This window comes from Mesocricetus auratus, unplaced genomic scaffold, assembly GCF_017639785.1.
Source record: "Mesocricetus auratus isolate SY011 unplaced genomic scaffold, BCM_Maur_2.0 Super-Scaffold_100024, whole genome shotgun sequence".
Classification (NCBI taxonomy): Eukaryota; Metazoa; Chordata; class Mammalia; order Rodentia; family Cricetidae; genus Mesocricetus; species Mesocricetus auratus.
The window spans coordinates 584289-606379 of NW_024429205.1; the positions used below are offsets into that span (position 1 = coordinate 584289).

A 22091-nucleotide genomic window follows, 5' to 3' on the forward strand; every position below is an offset into this window, starting at 1 on the left:
AGTCCTGAGAGAGAAGCAAAGTAGAACCCTGATAGGCTCTAGAATAGCTAAAACTGAAACTGATAGCATTAGTGTTGGCAAACCTGCGAAGCTCTGGAAACCACTTTACTGGTGGCCTGGAAAATGGTACTGCAGAGACTGTTTTTGTTTCTACAAAGCTTAAAGCTTAACAGACACATAAATGTCATACACCCCATTCCACATCCCTACTCCTACTCACTCACTCAAGAGGAATGTGTCTATATAACCTCTCTAGTGTAATGAACCAGAATATTCATAATCCAGTGCAAACACACACACACACACACACACACACACACACACACACACACACACACACACACAAACCTAGCACCAAAGAGGTCTGTGAATTTGAGGGCAACCAAGAGGAAGGAAGGAAGGGAGGGAGGGAGGGAGGGAGGGAGGGAGGGAGGGAGGGAGGGAGGGAGGGAGGGAGGGAGGGACAGAGGGAGGGACGGAGGGAGAAGAAGAGGCAGCTAATAAAAAATTAAGCAGTAATCAGTTACTTAACATTATATCAAAGGTACTTTCCTCCTAAGTCACCAAGGAGGCGCCAAGAGGACCTCTGCTGGGACAGCTCAAGGCCAGCCCAGCCAGTTGCTCACCTGTTGGTGTGGGAACAGGGGTCTGACACTTTGGGTTGCTTTCTGTCTGCCTCCTTCCAGCTGTCTTCCGTCCACTTCCTCTTGACCTGCTTGTCTTCCTGCTTCTTTCCCACATACTCAGCATAGGTCTGGATCCGGTAACTTTCCGCATATTTACTGGTGTTAACAGCTACAAGGAAGAGAAAGAAACCCTTAGAAAAGATGAAGACAGCATTTAGGAAAGGTGGCCTATGGTGACTAAGAAGTTCAGGCGTCTGGATCTCCTCCCTTTGTCCGACGAAGCAGTTGAAAACACAGAGAGAATGCCCACCCTGAGCGGAGTAGGGTTTTGATCACAGACGAAGTTGGGAGTGAGGGGATTTTCAGGGTTCAAGACCCTGACTGGCGGACATTTGTCTAGGAGTCTCCTCACAGGGTAGCAAGTCACTGTTCCTCAGCCTGAAAAGCACTGCAAAGACATAAACAAAACACTGACTTTCCAGGTGTTTACACTTAGTAGGACAGCTTGAAAACTTCATTTTCAGAATAAGAAAGTGTAAACAAGCAACCATTAGGTAATAACCACAAACTCTCACCATTATAAATGAAGTGCTAACAAAGGCTGCATGCACACAGGGATGACCACTATGTCAAAACAAGTCTGCTCCATGTTTAAGAGACACTGTGTTTAAGCTCCACAGTACACCCACGAGAGAGGAATTGTGTTTAACAATGAGAAACAATGGACTGGAAAGACAGCTCATCCATTAAAGTGATTGCTTTACAAGTATGAGGACCTGAGTTTAGATCCCCAGATCTGATGCCACCACAAATCAACAAACAAATCAACAAATAAAGTCAAGGGCTGTGGCCTGTGCTGGCAATCCCAGCAATGGGAAGCTAGGAGACTGATACAGACAGATAGGCCCCAGGAACCTTAAAGGTGAGCGAGGAACCCTACCCCAAACAAAGATGGGAGGCCACTGAGGACCAACTCCTGAGATTATCTTCTGACCTCCCCCCACCCCACCCCCCACGGGACCCACAGCAACTTGGTACACACCCACCACTTGGCTGCACTGCTGCCTTGGCTAGGCTCAGTGAAGACCAACCAGAAAGTCGACCTCAAGTTTCAGTTTACCCTGGGGCAACACCAGACTCCAGGAGAGACCATAAGCTGGGACGATTATAGATAGGATCACCTGACATCCCTTAGCCTAAGCACACACCCATGCCCTTTTCACCAAGACACCCTTAGACAAATGTCAGCCAATCAGGGTCTTGAACCCTGAAAATCCCCTCACCCCCAACCTCTACTATGACAAAGACCCTACTCTGCCCAGGCTAGGCACTCTCTCTGCTCTCAACCACTGTTCGATCTTGAATAAAGGTTCTTTGCTTTTACAAACACAAGGAGATCTGGTCTCCTTGTTGGTTTTGGGGGAAACTCCTCAATCTGGGCATAACACATACACAATGAGAAACGAGATCACTGAGGTCAAGGGTTTGCCTACAGATTCCTCCACCAAGACTCAACACCAGGTTACCCAAATGCCAGGGCCCTTTGTGCCGCTCTGTACCTAAATTCTGGGAACTCTACAATCCTTGAAATTTGCCTATCCCCCTCCCCTTTTTGGTTTCTGCCTTTTCGAGACAGTCTGTGTAGTCCTGGTTGTCCTAAAACTCACTCTGTAGACCAGGCTGGCCTTGAACTCAGATATCCATCTGTTTCTCTCTCCTGAGTGCTGGGATTAAAGGTGTGCCCTTCTTGGGTAAAGCCATTTATCAGGGATCAGTCAAGTTATTGCATTCACCCTGCATTTTTAAAGACCCCACGGTTCCCTACATTGACCATCTGGCTATACCCTACAGGTACAAACGGGAGAAACAGTTATTTTTTGTTTTGTTTGTTTCTGGGTGTGTACCGCTGAGCACAGAACTGTGTGCCTGGAGCACACACAGCGAGTGCTCTTCCACAGAGCTCTGCTCTGGTTACTGGTGTTCCACACCCATGTTTCCTTCCTTTGAGGCCAGTGGACGGATCAGGTAGCAGTAAGAGTACGGATGATGGAAGGCTGTCCTAGGTGGACGGCTCCATCATAATGGTGTTGGCTCATGCGGTCTGGGCATGTGCTTTCCTTGCCCACTATCAGTACCAGCAGTTATCTCTAATACTTGCTATGAGCCTGGCCATGCTATGGGGCATTCTTGGTACCTAAGTAGCTGCACCAGGACCATGATGCTACCTGTACCCAGCAGAGTGCGAGTTCATAGCAGATACATGAATGGATGCATGAAGATGCACATACAGTCTCAGAGTACCACAGAACTGGACATCAGACCAGGCTTGGTGGCACAGACTTTTAATGCCCATGTTGAGGAAGTCAAGACAGAGGGATGATAGCCTAAGGCCCAGCCTATGCTACACAGTGAGTTCCAAGATCCTGTGTGGGAAAAGAAGTAAAAGAGACTATGGTGTACCAGGAACCTTAACCCCAAGAAAAGGAAAACGGAGTGCAAGAAGCAGACGCTACACATAGCCAAGAGTCGACTTTTTTTTTAATCTTAAAAGGGACCAGATTTGACTAAACTCCTCAGCACAATTGTTTGTTTCATGTCATGAAATATTTAGACATCCAAACATTAAAGTAAGAAAGAGGGATGGAGAGGCGCCTCTGTCAGTGTGGTGGTTTGAAAGAAAATGACCTTCAAAGGGAGGTACGGTCTTGATTGAAGGCATTTGTCACTATGGGAGTTGACTTTAAGGCCTCTTTTGCTCAAGCTTCCTTCAGTATGACAGTCAACTTCCTGCTGCCTTCTAGTCAAGATGTAGGCACCATCGCATCCGCCTGCACACTACCATGCTCCCCATCGTGATAATGGACTGAACCTATGAAACTGTAAGCCACCACCTTAATTAAACGTTTTCTTTGTAAGAGTTGCTGTGGTCATGGTGTCTTTTCACAGCAATAAAAAGCCTAACTAAGACCTAAAGCTCATGGGTGGTTGTATGTTCCTGTAACTGCAGGTATGGAAACAAGCAGATCCCTGAGGCTCATTGGCCAGTCAACTTAGCCAGACCAATAGTTTCTGGTTCTCTGTCTCAAAAGCAAAAAACATGGAGGAAACATCCTTATTAATGTCCAACTTTCACATACATGAGTACTCATGTGCACATGTGGACACACACTAACAGGTACTCCATTCACGTCCTATGGACACCACCCACAAAGTAAGATTTAATATATTAAAAAGGGGGGGCGTGAAAATATCAACTTCTTTAAGACATACAGATGTTTACTAAGAGGTTTATTGTACTTTTCTATAGTGAAAAAGGAAAAACACCTCAAGGTATCAGGAAATTTTCATACTATGCAATATCTCCCAAAGGAGTAGCAGGGATTGTTAGTAAACCATGAGCTAGCTCACAACTACAATCTCCAAGTCATAGCAGCTCATCTGCAGAAAGCTGTGGTGGAAGTCACCACTGGTGTGATGGGCAGCACTGTCCCCCTGAGATTTCCTCTGGTTGGAAGGTCTACTCCACAGCGCCCGAAATAACCCCTCTCTGAGTGGAATGTGTATTCTCCACAGCAGCCGAGGCCACGATGGGGCCAGAGGGCAGGGAGATGACGTGTCCAGTGGCACCCCCACTGCTCCTAGTCACTGCCCCAGCCCCAAGGATGAACGCCTCCAACAGTTGCCTGACAAGGAATACATCTGAGCACACTGGAATCAGGGTCACCTGAAAAGGAAAATAAGCAACAGTCCTTCCACTACAGGCCTTGCATGGCAATGATTTACCCACATTCCTTTAAGTCCCAGCAGTTTTACAGCTCTACGCCTTTAATCTAGAAGCCACGCTCTGGCTCAGAGCCACACTTCTGATGGATGAATCAGCAAAATGAATTGGCTGTCAACCCAGTCCTTCAGCACCCAGCTTGCGTGTTAGAAGCAACGTGCGGCAGGCGGCCTGTAGACACCAGCCTTCTCCAGATCAGCCAGGGAGATGATTTAAGGCCCTCTTTTGCTCCCACCATTTTGTCAAAGCTGAAGAGAGACCAAACCCATTGGGAGTCTACCCTGTTTCCTGTAGGCAAGTGAGGTGATTCTCACATAACAATCTCATGTCTGGTGCCCAGTCTGTTGTCTCTTCACTCAGCACATATCACACATTTACTCTCCACAACTGCCGGGGATGGGTGCTCCAGAAGCAGCAGAGCTAGTCTGAAACCAACACATAAGAAATATGCAGACAGAAATCCAAAAGTGACATTCTGTCTACTGTGTACTTACAGACATTTAGTTTACTTAAGTTGACAACCATCTTATAAAATCTTATATTAGGCGTTTTAATGAATTACTTAAAATGTAGAATTTTCCTTTCTATTCATTCTAATTAACCTTTTTAGTTGGTGTGCTAGATAGATAGTTTTATGTCCACTTGACAGAAGCTAAAGTCATGTGAGAGGAGGGAACCTCAACTGAGAAAACGCCTCCATAAATAGGCAGGCCCATAAAGTATTTTCTTGATTGGTGATTAATGGGGAGAGGCTCAGCTCATTGTGGGTGGGGCCATGCCTGGGTTGGTGGTCCCGGCAATCGTGTTAACATTAAAACTGCCACCAGAAGATACCACAAGGAGAGTGAACTGTGAACTGGGAGAAGACACTGGGAGTACATCTGGCTGACAGAGGATAGAGAAAAATGCCTACAGACAAAATGCTCAGGAAAAAGAGCGGAGCAACGAGGTCTGCAGGTTCCATGCCTCAGAAAACAACCAGTGTCCTCCCTTACAGCTGATGACCCCGCCCTCTACAGAGGACCCTGTAGCCCCATTCCTAGCATGCATTATACCAACACATGAGTGTTGAGAGACAGACAGACAACATGTGAGCTCTCTGTCCCTCATTCCTGCGTGCACACACGTGTGCTCTCCTCCTCAGTCTGTCTCTATCAGCAAAAGTAGCAAGGACGCTTTACTCAAAGCAAGTGTGCAGGTCAGAAAACACATGGTGAGGAGAGACAAGGACAGGGAACGCAATCCAAAACCCCATCACCACAGAGAAGATCAACTGCAGGATGGTCACATGACAAGAGAAAACACACGGACAAAGAACCAGATCCATCTTAATAATGTACTATGGGACACACGTGCCAGCTCCAAGCCTATGACTTCTGTTTTATCAAGTTCAAAAGCAGACATTTACAAGCCAGGCATGGTGATACAAGCCTCTAATCCCAGCAGTGGGGAGGTGGAGGCAGGAAGATCAGGAGTTCACGGCCAGGCTCGGCTACATACTAAGTTAAAAAACCAGGCTACATGAGGACTGTATCAGACAGACAGAGGGAAAAGAAATACAAAATGATTAAGAAAATGACCAACATAAAGGTTAGATATCAGGAGGGGGGGAGAAGTCATGCCTCCTTAGCAACACTTTCTTTGTTTGATGGAAAGGTGGTTTCCCAGATGTCCATTTCATCTTATAGACACAGAACGAAAAGCCTGTTTGCTGCTCACCTTAGCCATGTTATTTACCACAGAAGGTGTCTTTAAGACCAGTCAAGGAACTCTCATTTCAATGTCCTCAGTGTAAATCCCCTGCCCAGCTCCTGGGTGTCAGTGTGGGACCACTTCCTTGGGCAGCTCAGAAATTGTAAGTCTGTTTCTTAAATGCTGCTGTCAGTGCACAGTGGTTGGTGGGAGGTGGGTGTATTAGCCCACTGCGAGTTATGCACACAGGCCTGCATTGTTTTAACAGCTAAATGAAGCCAAAGTTCCCAAGGGGTGGGGTCACACAGTGGTCAATAGAAAGAACTGTTTACTGGATACTTACCTAAGCTCTTGAGACCATGTAGGTAGCATTCCTATTCTACAAAGAAGGAAACTGACTCACCTCATGGTGCCAAAGATTACCAGTGTTTAGGGTAAATTCCAAACTAAAGTCCATGGCAAGTGTGTGTAAGTGTGTGTGTGTGTGTGTGTGTGTGTGTGTGTGTGTGTGTGTATGTTGTGTACCCCCTGCCTATAGGTTGAGGAGGACATCAGGTGTCCCTCTGCCTTACTCCCCTAAAACAAGGGCCTCTAACTAAACCTGGATTTCTCCAGGCAGGTTGCAAGCCAGCAATTCCCTTGTCTTTGCCCTTCCACGGTGCTAGGGCTACAGGCACATCCAGCCATATTTGACTTTTTATATGGATCCTGAGGATTTGAACTCAAGTCTTTGTAACTGTGCAGCAGGTGCTTTTATACAATGAGCTATCTCCTAGTCCCTGAAGCCTTTTCAAGATCTCACATATGCTATAGGATCCCAGATGATGTTCCTAGCAAGTGACACCCATAAAGTCTGTCCATAAGTTCTGTATAAACATAAGGAGTCTTTGGACACCCTGATGTGCTGGCCACTTCCCGGCAGGACAAACGCCCTTTGCCAATGGGTATCTCTGATCACCCTGTGGCAGCTATGTGCTGAGCCTTCCAACTCACTGCTGCCATTGTGGCTTTGTTCCTCACATGTGGATGGATGATGCCCAGCATTGTGTGTGGCTGCATACTTAGATATGAACACATTAGACATAAAAGTCGCCTAATGATTCATACATCTTTGATTGGATTTGAGCTGAGACCAGAATGACACCAGCTCTCACTCAACAGAGAGAAAATAAAAGGCTTTCCTGTGGACTCTGCAGGAGGGCTGACCTTAAACACCTTAAAGAAAAGTTAAGAAGACAACAATGCAAAAACATCTGAGCCCAATGGTTATGGCAAGCACTTTCCTGGTAGTCATGGATGCTATTTCTACCCATCAAAGGACCAGGTAGATCTAAATGCAGCAGGAATCCACAGAAATCTAGGGAAACACAGATGTTCCCAAGGCACCCAAACAATCCAGAAAACGGAAGCTTCTAACTTCTGTGGCCCCTCACCCAGCCCCCATGGTCTTCTCTCTGTAAAGACTGGAGAGCTTCTTTTTGCCCTTGGGGTCTAGTACCTCCTCTCTGCACTCTTATGTTAGCTGTTAGCGGGGCTGTCTCCCAAAAAGAGCCAGGTCTCTCTGGAAGGAACTAGGCTTCTTTGAGCACTTATCATCTGCCCTGAACTTCTGTAGGAATTCACTTGGTTATAAAGGAAAACTAGCAAGGATCATAGCTCTAAGGCCTGCTTGTAGACACATTTATGAACACAGCCTTGGCTGGGGCAAGAGAGTTTGGCCTTGGCTCCACTGTGGCTTCCTGTGGGTGGTATACCTGGGCCTTACAACCCTGTTGGGGGAGTGGACCACAGATGCCATGGCCAGCATGGTCTATATGGCCAACTCACCTGCCTCAGTTACATGGTTTGACATAAAACGTGTAATTCCTCCCATTGCTCTTCCTTTCACATCATGAGTGTGCTGCCAACTAAGGATCTTTTAGTAAAGTACTGAGGCTAAAACAGTGAAAACTAAAGTAGCCACCTTTAACACCATCACTTGGGAGGCCTACACAGACCTAAACAACAAAACAGGAAGTGATGAGGATAGGCTGTGAGGAAACTCCATTTGTCCCCTGCACTCTCCACAGTATCTGGTGTGGAAGGCACCCAGCAAAGAGAATGTGTCTGTCTGTGTTCACATGTTCATGTGCATGCATGTACATATATCTACACATGTACATGCAGGCCAGTGCATACAGAGGTCAGAGGGCAACACTGGAAGAGGGGAGGGGATCTTCTTCAATTGTGCTACCCCTTATTTTTTGAGACAGGGTCTCTTACTAAACCAGGAACTCACCAACTTAGCTAGGCTGCTGATCCAATGAGCTCCAGGAATCTGCCTGCCTCTGCTTCCCGAGTGCTAGGGTCAGAGACGTACCACTACACCCTGCTTTTACATGGGTGCAAGGGAACTCAGCATACATCCCAACGCTTGTGTAGCAGGCTCTTTTCTGACTGAACCATCTCCCCACTCCAGAAGGGACAGGAAAAAAGGACCAACAGCAAACACCAAAGGTCCCTGGGAGCTGCAGGAGCCGTGAGGAAACACTCCACTGATTTGCCTAGTGCTTTTCTTCCCGCTCTTTCTTCTTCCCTTTTTAAATGGCATGGTTAGTTTCAAGTGGAAATTAACAAAAGAAGTAAAGAAAGCTACCAACATCAAGAACTTGCAATATGTCAACAACTGTAAAACCTACTTTACAAACAATTTAATTTCTGTTTCTTCACTTATTCATTATCCACTCATTCAGAGCTAGTCTAACTCCACAGCCCAGGCTGCCCTGAAACTCCCAGTGATCTTACTGAGCCTCCAAAGCTGGGGCACCAGAGGTGTGGCTCATGATACCTAGCTCAAACTTTAGCAATTTATTTATTTTGATTTTTTTGTTGTTGTTTGAGGTAGGGTTTTATATAGCCCCAAAAAATATCAAACTGACATAGCTAAGGATGACCTTGAACTCGTTATTGTTTCAGAGTTTGGGATGACAGGTGTGTGCCATCACCTTTAGTATACAAATCATCTTTCTAAAAGTAGACAACAAAAGTTATATGAATGAACTAGAAACACATAGCACTGTATTCACTAGAAGAGAAAGCCAGAGCATGGACCAATATACACACCAAGGACCGAAGTCATGGACTGCACTGTAGAGTCCCTTTTGGAGAACTCACCAAGCTGAGGACAGGGATGTCCTAAAGAAAGACACTCACGATTCTGCTCAGACTTAAGGGTTTCCAGACAAGACAGTGAAGGAAATATGGAAAGTGGAGATTTGTATTCCAGGCAGAATGTACATGACGTAAGCAACCACTGAGATAGGCAATAGTTCAGCCTGAGGAATGAGAAGAGTGGAAAGGTGAAACCCAGAAATGGTGAGAAGAGCCCAAGGTGAAGCCAGAGCAACAGGCATGTGCTATGTTGGCATGGTGGGAGTATCTAAAGAATTGATCTCATACATGCTCCTTCCTGTCTTAGACTTGAGAAGAGCAGGAAGCCAGCGCCATAAATAAGGAGAGAGAGAGGGGACACCTAGGCAGGATGGCAGAGGTGTGGATACAAGAAAGAAACACATAGAAGAGTGGTCCTTGAAACCTGAGCAGCATGTGGGTGTACTCCTTCAGGAACTGTGGACAGGAATACAGCATGGCCAGGAACAGGGACAATGGATGCTGGCTTTGAGGCACTAGGAAGCATCAAGCAGAAACACAGGATAGAGGAAAAATTCAACCTTGAAATCACTAACATAAACCTGGGCTGTTAAGGAAGGGGAGAAGTCTTCAGAACGAACTCTGAGGAACACCAACATTTAGCTAACACATCGACTGAGAGGAGCCAGGCATGGGGCCTGGGATATTGTGACCCAAAAAGGGAAGACACAAATGTAGGAAACCAATGCTATGGAATCCAAGAAAACATTATTTCAAGAAGGAAGAACAGGCCAGTGTACTGAGCCATCTGGAAGGTGAGAAGGCTGTTTGGCCAACTCAGAAGTAAACTCAAGGGTTTGGGGAGTTTGGGGAGAAGCAGCCATGACAAAGTGAGGAGTCACTGCTAGGTGAAGACCGCAGAGAAAACTGAAGTAGAGAAAGCAAGTGGGATGGGGGCCGGGCTCTCTAAAAGGATGGAAGGTCTTCTGGGTGTTTACAGCCAGGAAGAAGCCAAAACACAGGCCAAAGAAAGCACAAGGACACAGACCGGAGACGGGGGGAGGGCAGACACAGACTCAGGTACTAGGAGCACAGAATGGAGGTTTTTGCACAAGAGAGACTAGGTTGCTCCTAAGAGAAGAGGAGAGTAATCCTAAGTCTGGAGATCATAGGGCTGATAGCCCTATTCACAGGCCCTGACCCAAAGACTGAAACATCCCAGACCCACTGATACCCATGATTCAAAGCAGGACTTGTTATCAACAATGCTTAGTTCTAAAAGGTCAACCAACAAAAGAACCAGCACAACTCCATCTTAAGATTAGAAACCATCTTATTATGAGGTCAAAATAAATTCATTCCTGTTTTCTGTAAAACCTGGATCTCACCATGTTTTGATCTACTTTCTGGAATCTGACAGTTCCACACCCTATACCCTGACCTCCATTGTGAAGATAAGATGTTCTGCCAAATATCTTTGAAATGTTCAGCCAAATGCCTATGTAACCAAAGTTCCCATGGAAATGTCCCAACTTTTGAAAGACCCCTTATTTTGCAGGGGCTTTTTGGACTATGTAAACCCCACTGTCTCCTACATTCAACACTATTTTCTCAAACAACACTTTAGGGAGATAGCCCTGACTTTTGGCAGAAAAGAAAGCTTTCCTAATTTGATGAAAGAATTTGGGTAATGGTCATTACTCTCTCAGTCATTGGGATTAACAATTGGAGGCCCTATCAAGACCCCAAGACAAATTTGAAAGCTGGACCTTCACATTTTTAAGAGCTAATGTTAAAATGAAAATGTTAATCAATTTAGACTGTTTGAATCCTAATCTTATAAAGGTATTGACTTGTTACAAAACAATTAAGACATGTAAGTTAATAGTCACCTTAAAAATGACTAAATTCTCTTAATATGTTCAGAATTGTACTTATAATCATGCTAAATACAAATGTAATTTCTTTAAAAAATAAACTTTATTTAGTCTCTTATATATGTTTTAAAGATTAAACCTAAAGCAAATTAACTAAAAACAAGTAAAATTTACTTAAAATCAGGTATAATCAACAGATGGCATACAAAACTTTTCAGAGATCTGCTGAACATAGATTTTAGATGTTTAATGAAAATCTTCTTATGAAGGCAAAAATGTCAGCTCCTAGCAGCAACCCTAAGGTCTCCAAAGAAGAAAGATGGGGCACAGACCTGGACTGTGGTGACACTAACCACTGGACAAAACTGCTCCATGCCTCGCTTGCTGCCATGGCCCTGCACAAACTGTGGACACTGTTGGGTTGATTTCCTTACTCTGCTTAAGTAAAAGCAGGTCAATTTTCCCAAGTTACTCACCCACAGGAAAATCCATCAGACCTTCTGAGTCTGGCAACCCTTTAAAGGCCTGTGTCATCCTGGACAGAAGCTGAAGACCTACCTCTGTCTTGACAAAACCACCATGGGAGCTTGTGAGGGTAACTGTCCAGGCAAGTCTCTGTCATTTTCACTGACACAGAGACCATTAGGATTATACTTCCTGTTAAATTTATCCTTCTCAGATCTCTTACGACATTGACAGCGAACTATAGCTTTGTCAGTTTAGCAGCAACCAGCTCCTTCCCCAAGGTTGCAACTACCAACTTAGTCCATTTCATACATGAAGACCAGGCCACGCTTTTCTAAAGCTATTAGGTTACCTGATGAAAACGGCAAACTCACAGACAGGTTAGAGGATAAAATATCCTCCGTATTAGAGGATAAAGAGGGTTTGGATATAACTTTTACTATTTAAAGGAACTCTCTTTGGAATGACTGTTCCCAGTAATCAACCACCTGTGTCTCATGGTAAATGATTGGATAAAAATAGTTTTAAATTTATGTTAAGTTGTGAGAGTCTAAGAAAATATTCTAAAGTAAATACAGGCTATAAAGATCTGAGGATATGAAAACTTAAAAAAGTGTAGGGTCTAAAATACATAAATGCAAGTTATAAAGGTCTAAGGAAATAATTTAAGATTTTTTAAAATGAGAAATGTTTCAGATTTCCTTATCTCTCTATACTATTGTTATACTAAGATTTCAAAAGTTCAGAGTTTTAACATTGAACAATGAAATTTTGATAAGCATATCAGTCACAAGCTCAAAATTTTAAATTTCCTTTAACTTTGACTGTCTACTAAGTACAGACTTGAAGATATTTCTAATCATGCTAAAAACACCCCTGTTCAATCTATATATCCAGCCCTCTGGGCAGATCAAAGAGTATCCATGCTCTTTAACCCAAAGTCATAGATCTTTTGCTATGACTCAAAGGTGTAAGTCTACACCAGGTACTTTTAGCTTTTTCTACAACGTGGACTTCAATACTGATTACAAACAACGGTAAACTTAAAGATTCATATGAGCTTCATAGAAACACAACTTGAACCCACCTGGCCCAGGTCAGATGAACTCCAAATACTCTTATCATCTCAACAACCTAAGCTTCCCTGCCTATTACCTATTCCTAAGGGGAAAGCTCCAAATAAAAGTTTCCTTTACGTTTCCAAATTTTAACTTCTGTCCCTAGTCTGTCCCTGTCTCTGCACATTTCCACTAGGCTGACAGACACCATCCAGGTGTGGCTTTGTTGTAGGAGTTGTGTCACTTTGAGGGTAGGTTTTGAGGTCTCAGAAGCTCAAGCCTGGCCACTGTGTCACTGTAACTTCCTGCTGCCTGCTGACCCAGATGTAGAACTCTCAGCTACCTCTCCAGCACCATGTGAATCCACATGCTGCCATGCTTCCCACCAGAACAATGGACTAAACCTCTGAATTGTAAGGCTGCTCCAATTAAATGTTTTCCTTTCTAAGCATTGCTGAGGTCATGGCATTTTATCACAGCAATAAAACCTAACTAAGACACTGGATAATGGTCTTTACTCTTATTTAATGGGACCAACAGGAGTCTGCATGGAAACAGAACTCCAAGCTGTCAAGGTTAAGGAGGAGCCTTTCCCTTGGACTGGTTCTTGGGCTGAGATCAGGGGTAGAATACCTAGGTAGCAAGGATAAGGCATGGGCTCAAACTCCATTATCTCAAGGGAAAAAATAGTTAGGCCTCAACTATATAAAACTATATAGTGTTTTATAGATTACAAAAGGACCAGAACTATAGAGACCACTTATTTACATAATATATACACAAACAGCTACGTAAAACACAATGCTCATGTTTGCAGTCCTTTATACTACTTTCAGCTTCTGTTCCTCATACCAGGTGCAGACAAACACCAAATATAAAAATGTACTACAGCACAGAGATAACACTTTGGGACTTGTGGAACTGCTTACAGTCGTGGGCCTGCTGCAATATTAGCAATGTTCTGACAAAGCCTATGTACCATCACTATCAGTTTTCATAATGGTGAATCTAAAACAACCTGGGTCAGCAGTCACCTGGGAAGATTCTAAGGTTTCAGTAGCTGAAAGCTGGAAGGCTGTTCATAAACTAGTGGAGACTCATGCATGTCTCTCTGCTGATGCTGAGATGTGCCTTTCATTTGAAAAAGAATGCACTCACATCTCATGACTCAGCCTAGTTACAGAGAGGCCTAAGAAGCCAGGCAGTGGCAGCACATGGACATGACTTTAATCCCAGCACTCGGGAGGTAGAGGCAGGTCGATCTCTGAGTTTGAGGCCAGCCTGGTCTACAGAAGAAGTTCTAGAACAGCTAGGAATACAAAGAGAAACTGTTAAAAACAAAAAACAAAAATGGGGGGAGGGGAGGGGAAGGTGGAAAATAATAAAACCTAAGAAGAAAGGGGGGACTGGGAAGAATAGGAGGACAGCTAAGAAGTCACAGAAAGCCCATACAAACTACCAACAGGACAGCTTTGACTCTGGCTCCCATTAGCAAGGCCTGTCCAGCTACAACCATGCAGCACTCAAAGCTTCCTGGTGGCCCATGTCATTCTACTAGGGACAAGAACTAGCCTTGCAATTCTCCACACCTGAAATCCAGCTGACCAGAATCGGTCATAGAGATTTTGGAGGATCCAAGTTACAAAAAGATAGAGAGAAACAGAAAAGAGAGGAAGGGACTTAGAAAGATTCGGGGTCTTTTCAATCTGGGAAGGTGGAGAGCGATGACCAGCGGGTCGTTCCTCCATTGCTTGTTTGATCTATCGGGTTTTCCCCCTATACCCGACTCCTGAGTTTTTATTAATAACACAACAATTTAGCTAAATGCTGCACCTGGCATCCAATGCACAGCATGACATCCAATGCACAGCATGACATCCAATGCACAGCATGACATCCAATGCATAGCATGACATCAGGCTTCTACTGCCTCTATGGGACACATCATTGCTGTACCTCCTAAGCCACAGCAGCCACTAGCCACTGAGTGCCCCAGCTTCAAGTGACACTGGCTACTGTGCACCCTGGCCCCTTCTATTGCCTACCTCAACCCCAAATGTCACAGATGCAGCCATTGGTTGTTCCCTCTTTCATTCTGATGACTCTGTGCGCTCGAAAGCTGGGCCCTAGCCTCCTGCCATGTTGGCTTCTCCTGCTACCTGCCCTGCATCCACCCCACACACACTCAGCAGAGCTCTGTTACTGCAGCTGACTGCCCACGCACAGTTTTCTGGGCCCCACTGCTGTGGAGGAACTGAAAAGTCAGCAGATCTGGTGAGACACTGGAGAATTCTTAAGGAGGGAATTAGGTTTTATTTTTTATTTACTTGTTTTTTTTTATCTTTCCCACATTAAGAATGAGGAATAGTTAAGACTCTGTATAGTTCTACAATGGATTGCTACCGCACCATTGCATGATGAAACTGAAAAAGAGTGGACCTGGGTTATTAGAAAACCAGCCTTAGCTTATCCAGTTACCATACAAGAACAACCACCAGATGATAAGCACCCACAAGGCTATGCAGAGGTCAAGTGCAATCCTGTAGAAATGTTAGATTTGAGACTTAAGGAAATGGTCTTTTCATATAGTGTGCATCCTGTGTGAAGCAGTGGTCAAATTCATGGGCCACTAGGAACAGAATTATCCCCCAAGGAAAGACTTAGCTACAGCAATATTGGAAGCTGGTCCTCAGTTACAATGCTGAACATGGTGGAGACAAAGCCAGAGTCATTGAACAATGAAACAGAGCTAGAGGCATTGATATATCCAAAGACCAGTTTCTCGGTGAAGCCCAGTATGCTGATTTACAAACACAATTTGGATTTGAGGGTCACACCTAGGCCGTATGTTACCTACCAACATTGAAAGCTTGGGACAAGGTTGAAGAAACAGTTAAAGAGGACTGATTAATTTACTAAAATTATACAAGGCTCAAGAGAAACTTTTACTGATTTTTTTTTACAAGGATTGACTTCAGTTTTAAATAGAATGATATCAGATCCAGAAGTCAGACAAACATTAATTGAATCTTCGGCTTATGAAAATGCTAATTCAGAATGCAAAAGGGTGATTAGGCTGTTAAAGGCAAGATCGGCACCAACTGATGAATAGACTAGAAATACAGCTGATATTGGATCTCACATTTACGATGATTCTGTTTGGATAGAAGAAGTGATTTCTAAAAATTAAAAAAGTAAAAATGTCAGATGTTTTAATTTGATAATCACGGTCATCTGCAAAGGATTGTGGGCAAGGTGTTACTAGAAACAATGCTTTCTCTAGAGAAAATTCAAACAGAGGGCCCCAGGCTACTTCAGTATAAAGCAGGTGTGGGAAAGGCAGGCATTGGACTAATGAATGCAGATCAACAAGGCACAAGCAAGGCAACCCTTTGCTATCAGGAAACAATTATTCCCTGTCAGTTTGAAAGAAACTCCTCCACAGAGCAATGAAAGGACTTAATGCCTGTTGTTAAAAACCACATTGCTATGGATAATAAAACAGCATCAATAGATAAAACAAATTTTCAGGAAGAGACCATAAAACAAGTATTTTTGCAAACTTCTATAAATGATCAAAGACCAAAGCTAAAAATTATGAATAAATGGCATTGTAATTGAAGGTCTGATTGACATGGGTAAAGACATAACAATAATTTCACCAAAATCTTGGCATCCAGATTGGCCTCTTCAGGAGATAAATATTCAGCTTCTAGGGATTGGAACTTTATCTCAGGTAAAACAAAGTACAAGAGGCTCAAGTGTATAGGACAGAAGGACAGATAAGAAAATTAAAGCCATATGTTGCTAATATAGGATAGTATTTATGGGGACATGATTTGTTACAGCAATCTCAAAAACAATCCATAAAATAAAGAACGCTTCTGAAAGAAAACAGAAATGGTATTACCAAGAACAGTTAGTGACCTTTCAGGTTATAGATAAGTAGGACACAACAGCTGCTATCTTTCAAAGCGACCAACAGTACTACCATTAAAATGGCTAACTGACAATCCTGTCTGGGTGGAAAATGGCCTTTGACACCAGAAAAATTACAGGCACTAGAACAGCAGGAACGACAGAAGCAGCTAAATGCTCAATATATTGATGAATCCACCAGTACTTAGAATTCTCCTATATTTGTCATTAAAAAGAAATCTGGAAAATGGAGAATGCTAACAGATTTAAGAGTCATTAATAAGGTGATTCAGCCAATGGACTCTTCATAAACTGGAACTCCCTTGCCCTTTATTACCTAAAGTAGGATCTATTATAATGATTAGTTTAAAAGACTGCTTTATTACTATACCTTTACAAGCACAGGATAGAGAAAAATTTGCTTTCACAGTGCCTTCTCATAATTCTCAGACTGTTAAAAGTTATCAGTAGAAAGTCCTTCCACAAGAGATATTAAACAGCCCCACCTTGTGTCAATATTTTTTACAGCAGCCTTTAGAAATAATTCATAACCAGTTTCCTCTATCTATAATTTACCAAAATATGGTTGATATCTTACTGGCTTATTTAGACATAGACACCTTGGAAAAAATGTTTGATGAAGTAAAGAAATTTTGCCTTGCTGGGAATTACAAATTGCTCTTGAAAAAAACACAAAGAGGAAATTCTACTAATTATGTAGGATATAAGATAGGTTTACAAAAAATTCAGCCACAGAAAGTATAAATCAGGAGAGCTCAGTTACAAAATCTTAATGATTTTCAGAAACTGCTAGGAGATATTAACTGGCTATAGCCCACAATAGGATTAAAAACTCAAGAACTAGGTAATTTATTACAAATATTACAAGGTGATAAGGACTTAAACAGTCCAAGACAATTATCAGCTGAGACTCAGAGAATTGGCTTTGGTAGAAAAGAAACTGCAGAATGCACATGTGGATCACTTGGAACTAGAGTTTGATTGTATTTACCTTCTACACATTCTCCCACAGGAATTCTTATGCACAGAGAAGATAATATTGTAGAGTGGATTTTTTAAAGACCTATGCAGAAAAATTTCTGAATTGATTCTGAAGGGAAAGCTGAGACTTCATCAATTAACAGGAACACACCAAGTAGAAATTGTGGTACCTTTTAATACTTCAAAAATGTCTTCATTATGAGCAAGAAAATGAACACTGTCAAAGACCTTGCAGTAATTTCTTAGGAGAGATTAGCAACAAGCTTATAAAAAAGAACAGATAAATCAGAAAAGGCAGGTTATAAATCAGAAAATAAGTAGCTTAAAACCCTTATGATTCCATTCAAAAGTCAGAATTATATGTTTTTCTCATTGCATTATCAAATTTTTCCAGAACACGTGTGTGCATGAGTGTGTGCGTGCGCTGGGATTAAAGGTGTGCACCACCACTGCCCAGCTCAGAACTTCTTAATAACAGTTACAGACTCTAGATATGCAGAAACTTTACATATTGAAACTGATGAATTTATTCCAGATGATTCAGAATTGACTTTTTTTATTTATTCAACTACAGCAAGTAATCAGAAATAGAAATTATACCTTGTATATAAAACATACCAGATCCTGTAAGGGTCTACCAGGCCCTCTAGACAAGGTCATAATGAAATTGATCAGCTATTGGTAAGAAATGTGCTATAAGCCTCAGAATTTATTAAGAAACATCATGTTAATAGCAAGGGTTTAAAGAAATATTTTTCTGTCACCTGGCAATAAGCCAAGGAAATAATAAGGCAATGTCCTACTTTGTACAATCAAACTGCACTACCTGCAGTAAGTAACCCCAAAGATACTTAAAGAAATAAAATTTGGCAAAGGATGTGTCTTACTTTTCCAGAGTTCGGAAAATCAACATTTGTGCACCTGTAGTAATTTGAATACATCTGGCTCCTATTATCTCATAGGGAGTGGAACTATTGCGAGGTATGGCTAGGTTGGAATGGTTATGACCTTGTTAGAGGAAGTGTGTCACTGCTGGGGTGGGCAAAGTTTCTAACACTCAGGAAACTGCCCAGGGAGTCAGTCAGCTCCTGGTGCCTACAAGATGAAGGACACGACTATTTCTCCAGCACCACGCCTACCATAATGCCGCCATACTCCCTGCCATGATGGACTGAACCTCTGAACTTTAAATGAGCCCCCTCAATGAAATGTTTTGTTTATAAGAGCTGCCATGGTTATGGTACTTCCTCACAGCAATAGTAAACTCTAAGACAGCACCATTGTACAGATATTCATGACTTCAATGGGAAATTACTTTAAGTTCTGAAAAGGCTGATTCTGTAATCATACATTTACTAGATGTTATGACCAGTATGGGAATATCTGTAAAATTTGAGACTGATAGTGCTTCAGCATATGTCTCTAATAAAATGAAAGATTTTTACATATTAGAACATAAAGCATATTACAGGTATACCACACAATCCTACAAGACAAGTAGTTACAGAAAGATCTAATCATACTTTAAAAGATATGCTTAATAGTGTTCTCCTCTGCAGCACATATACTAAAAAATATACTTAATAAACAGAAAGAGGTAATCAAGATCCCAGAGATAGATTAGATTACACAGTGCTTTATTATCTTTACTTTTTTTTTAATGCTAGTGAGAAAGGAATGACAGTTGCAGAGAGACATTGGATAGCAGAAAAATCAGTGATTTAAATCAGCCTGTATTTTTAAAGATGTGTTTACTTCAGGATGGAAACAGGGATATGTGTTATGTTGGGGAAGAGGAAGAGATTTTGTTTTTGTTTCCACAGCAGAAGAAAAGCTATGAATACTATCAAGATTTATACAGATTAGATTAGAACAGGAGAGACCTCATGATTAGGAGAGACAACAGTTCATCAAACAGCATGGCCATTCAACTTAAACTAACTTGTAAGACTAACAAATGCCTTTTATTTGATCAGATATATAACCTGCCAAAAAAGGGAACTCCCCAAAGTTAGGGTTGGGACAGGGTTTTGGTTTTGTCTTTCCAAGAGAATAAAAGCATCCAATTAAGAAATCTGAAGACCACTGGACAAATGAGACATCAGAATAAGGATGAATCATAATTGAAAATGTCACAAGAAAAAGAGTAGACTGGCCTAATGGTATAGCACACTTCCAACAGGATAGAATTTCTTAACTCTTCCCAAATGCTTGTTTCTGTTGTTCTCTATATACATATAACGCAAATGTTCTCTTTGTAGTCCCAATCCAATTAAAAATTAAAGCTGGCTTTGGAGTTGGAGCATGGCATACTTGTTAAAGAAATATCTAAAATCTCTGTCTTGTATCAGAAGAGCCACCCGGTGTGGGACAGAAGAAAACCAAAATTAAGGGAGTATTCTATTGTCACCAATCTCATAATCCTTTGGTTTTATTTTGACTCTGTAAAACATTTTAAGTTATAAATACTATCTCAAAATTTATTAAGATTATGATATGCCTACATATAAACTTCCTGTCATAATGTTAATAATGGTCATATAGAGTATTAACTAATTCTAGAAATAAGCTTCATCAAGCTTCCTGTATGTGATCTCAGGCTTGAATCTGAAGCAGGTAACTAGGAACTAAGTTTGTGTAACCTGGATGTATTTAACAGATTGTGGTCTTTTAACTATCAGAGATCTGCTGCATATGACATTTAAAATGTTTTGAGTTTTCTTCAATGAATCTTGACCATTCCTGGCAGTGACTTTGAGGTCTCCAAGAAGATGATTGGGCCCTGCAATGACTATTCCACCTGGATTGTAGTAACACTACTATCCTGACAAACGCCACCCAAAGATCAGCTTTGTACAACAAATTGCTCAGGACAACTTCATAGAGGTTACTAAGATAGTGCAGCCTCATATACTACCCAGGTCAGGACTTCAGGTAAGCCCTGCACTTTCCCATCACACTGAGACTAGACAACAGCTAGCTCTCCTAGGACCTGGCCATTATCTCAATTTTCTTAGGGTCTCCTAAAGGTGCCATCACCCTCAGACAGCAGGAAATAATTCTAACAACATGATGCTCACATTCCCAAGAGGAGGGGTGGATGGCTTTGGGTCATTCGAAGGATTATGGATTTCTATCATGGATGTTTATCATTGTTTAAAGGTGTTGGTTGCAAATTGTTACTGGCCCTGGTCAAGGAGGAAACTAAGCAAAGTGGGTTAGATTCAGGGATCTCTCTGAAGAGATAAAAAGGGGAGGGGGATATAGGCATTACAGGATAAAAGGGTAGACTACTGAATCTACTTTTAAAATAAAAGTCTCAAATATTTTACACTGACATGGATATTTGTATATTAATACAAATTTAAGATTATTTTTGTTATAACATACTATATATATGTTTCTACTCTTGTTTAAGGTATTTTTGTATATTGATGGAAATTTAAGGTTATTTTTATTACAACATATTGTACTTACATTTACACGCTTGTTTAAGGTATTACACATATGAAACTCATTTTAAAATGTAAGGTAACATTTTAGTCCTCAAAAGCTATTATTACAAATTATTTAGTGTAGGGAAAAGAGACAGGGATATGGGAGATAACCACTGTCAAAGGTTCTGAATACTGCCTAACCATAGGATTGTCCAACAACAGTAGTTTCTGAATCATTACCCTTTAAAATGTCCATGGTCACAGTTCCCACTCTCCTATATCTCTAATCTGTATGCTTATTTTAAAAATTAAAATATTACTGTTGGCTCATAGCCTAAAGATTAGGTTACTTAGTCATGACCTAATAAGATATATCCAAGGTCTGGGTGTGTTTGAAAGGTCAAGGATAGACTGGTCTATTCTGTGGACACTTTGCACCCCAGCACCCTTAATAACATGCTGTTCAGATAGCAAAGGTAGTTCCACAAAGGTCAAGGACATATAGACAGATTGCTATGCACCTGAGCCCACTGCTGAGAAACCCAAGACACTTTCTATGTGACACTTCTGTGTTAAAAAAAAAAAAAAAGCCTGAGAGAATAGTTCACTGGAAGAGCAATTATCTGTCTGGTGTGCATGAGGCCATTGGTTTGATTCCTAAGATAGACCAAGAAAAGAAAGTTACTTGGAAAGCATTCAAGCAGTCCATGGGTTCCTACACTTGTCAGAGAATAGCTAATAAACAATACATCACACACAATGTAAGCTTGAGTCATGGAGCTGAAATCATGACAAAAATATGTGATAAAATAGAGCCAAGACCATGAGCCAAAAATATCTTTGCTCTCTTCTGCCTACTGAATTATGAGGGTTAGCAGATTCAAGTGTAAATCCATGTGCCTAAAAGGTTCATGCAGCTAAAAATACAGTATAGGTAATTTTGAAAGCCTTCAGGATTGAAAAGTAGGTGATGTGGGCCTGTTTGGAAAGCTGTACATTGAGAAGCTATTAATCACACAGCAACAAGACAGCCTGAGGTAGGAATCGTCATTGGCTGAACACTCGAGTGCCAGGCCTCTGCCTAGCATGAGACAATCGCATCCTAC

General features: G+C 42.0%; 1 protein-coding gene across 2 annotated transcripts in view; it reads right to left on the reverse strand.

The window, feature by feature from the left end:
- The window catches only part of Parn (poly(A)-specific ribonuclease), a 139429-nt gene that overhangs the window by 32330 nt on the left and 85008 nt on the right, over positions 1 to 22091 (reverse strand). For both annotated transcript variants that reach the window (XM_040730776.1, XM_040730775.1), the window contains exon 22: positions 627 to 795. In XM_040730776.1, coding sequence (XP_040586710.1) covers positions 627 to 795 — 169 coding nt within the window. The remainder of the gene's footprint in view (positions 1 to 626; positions 796 to 22091) is intronic.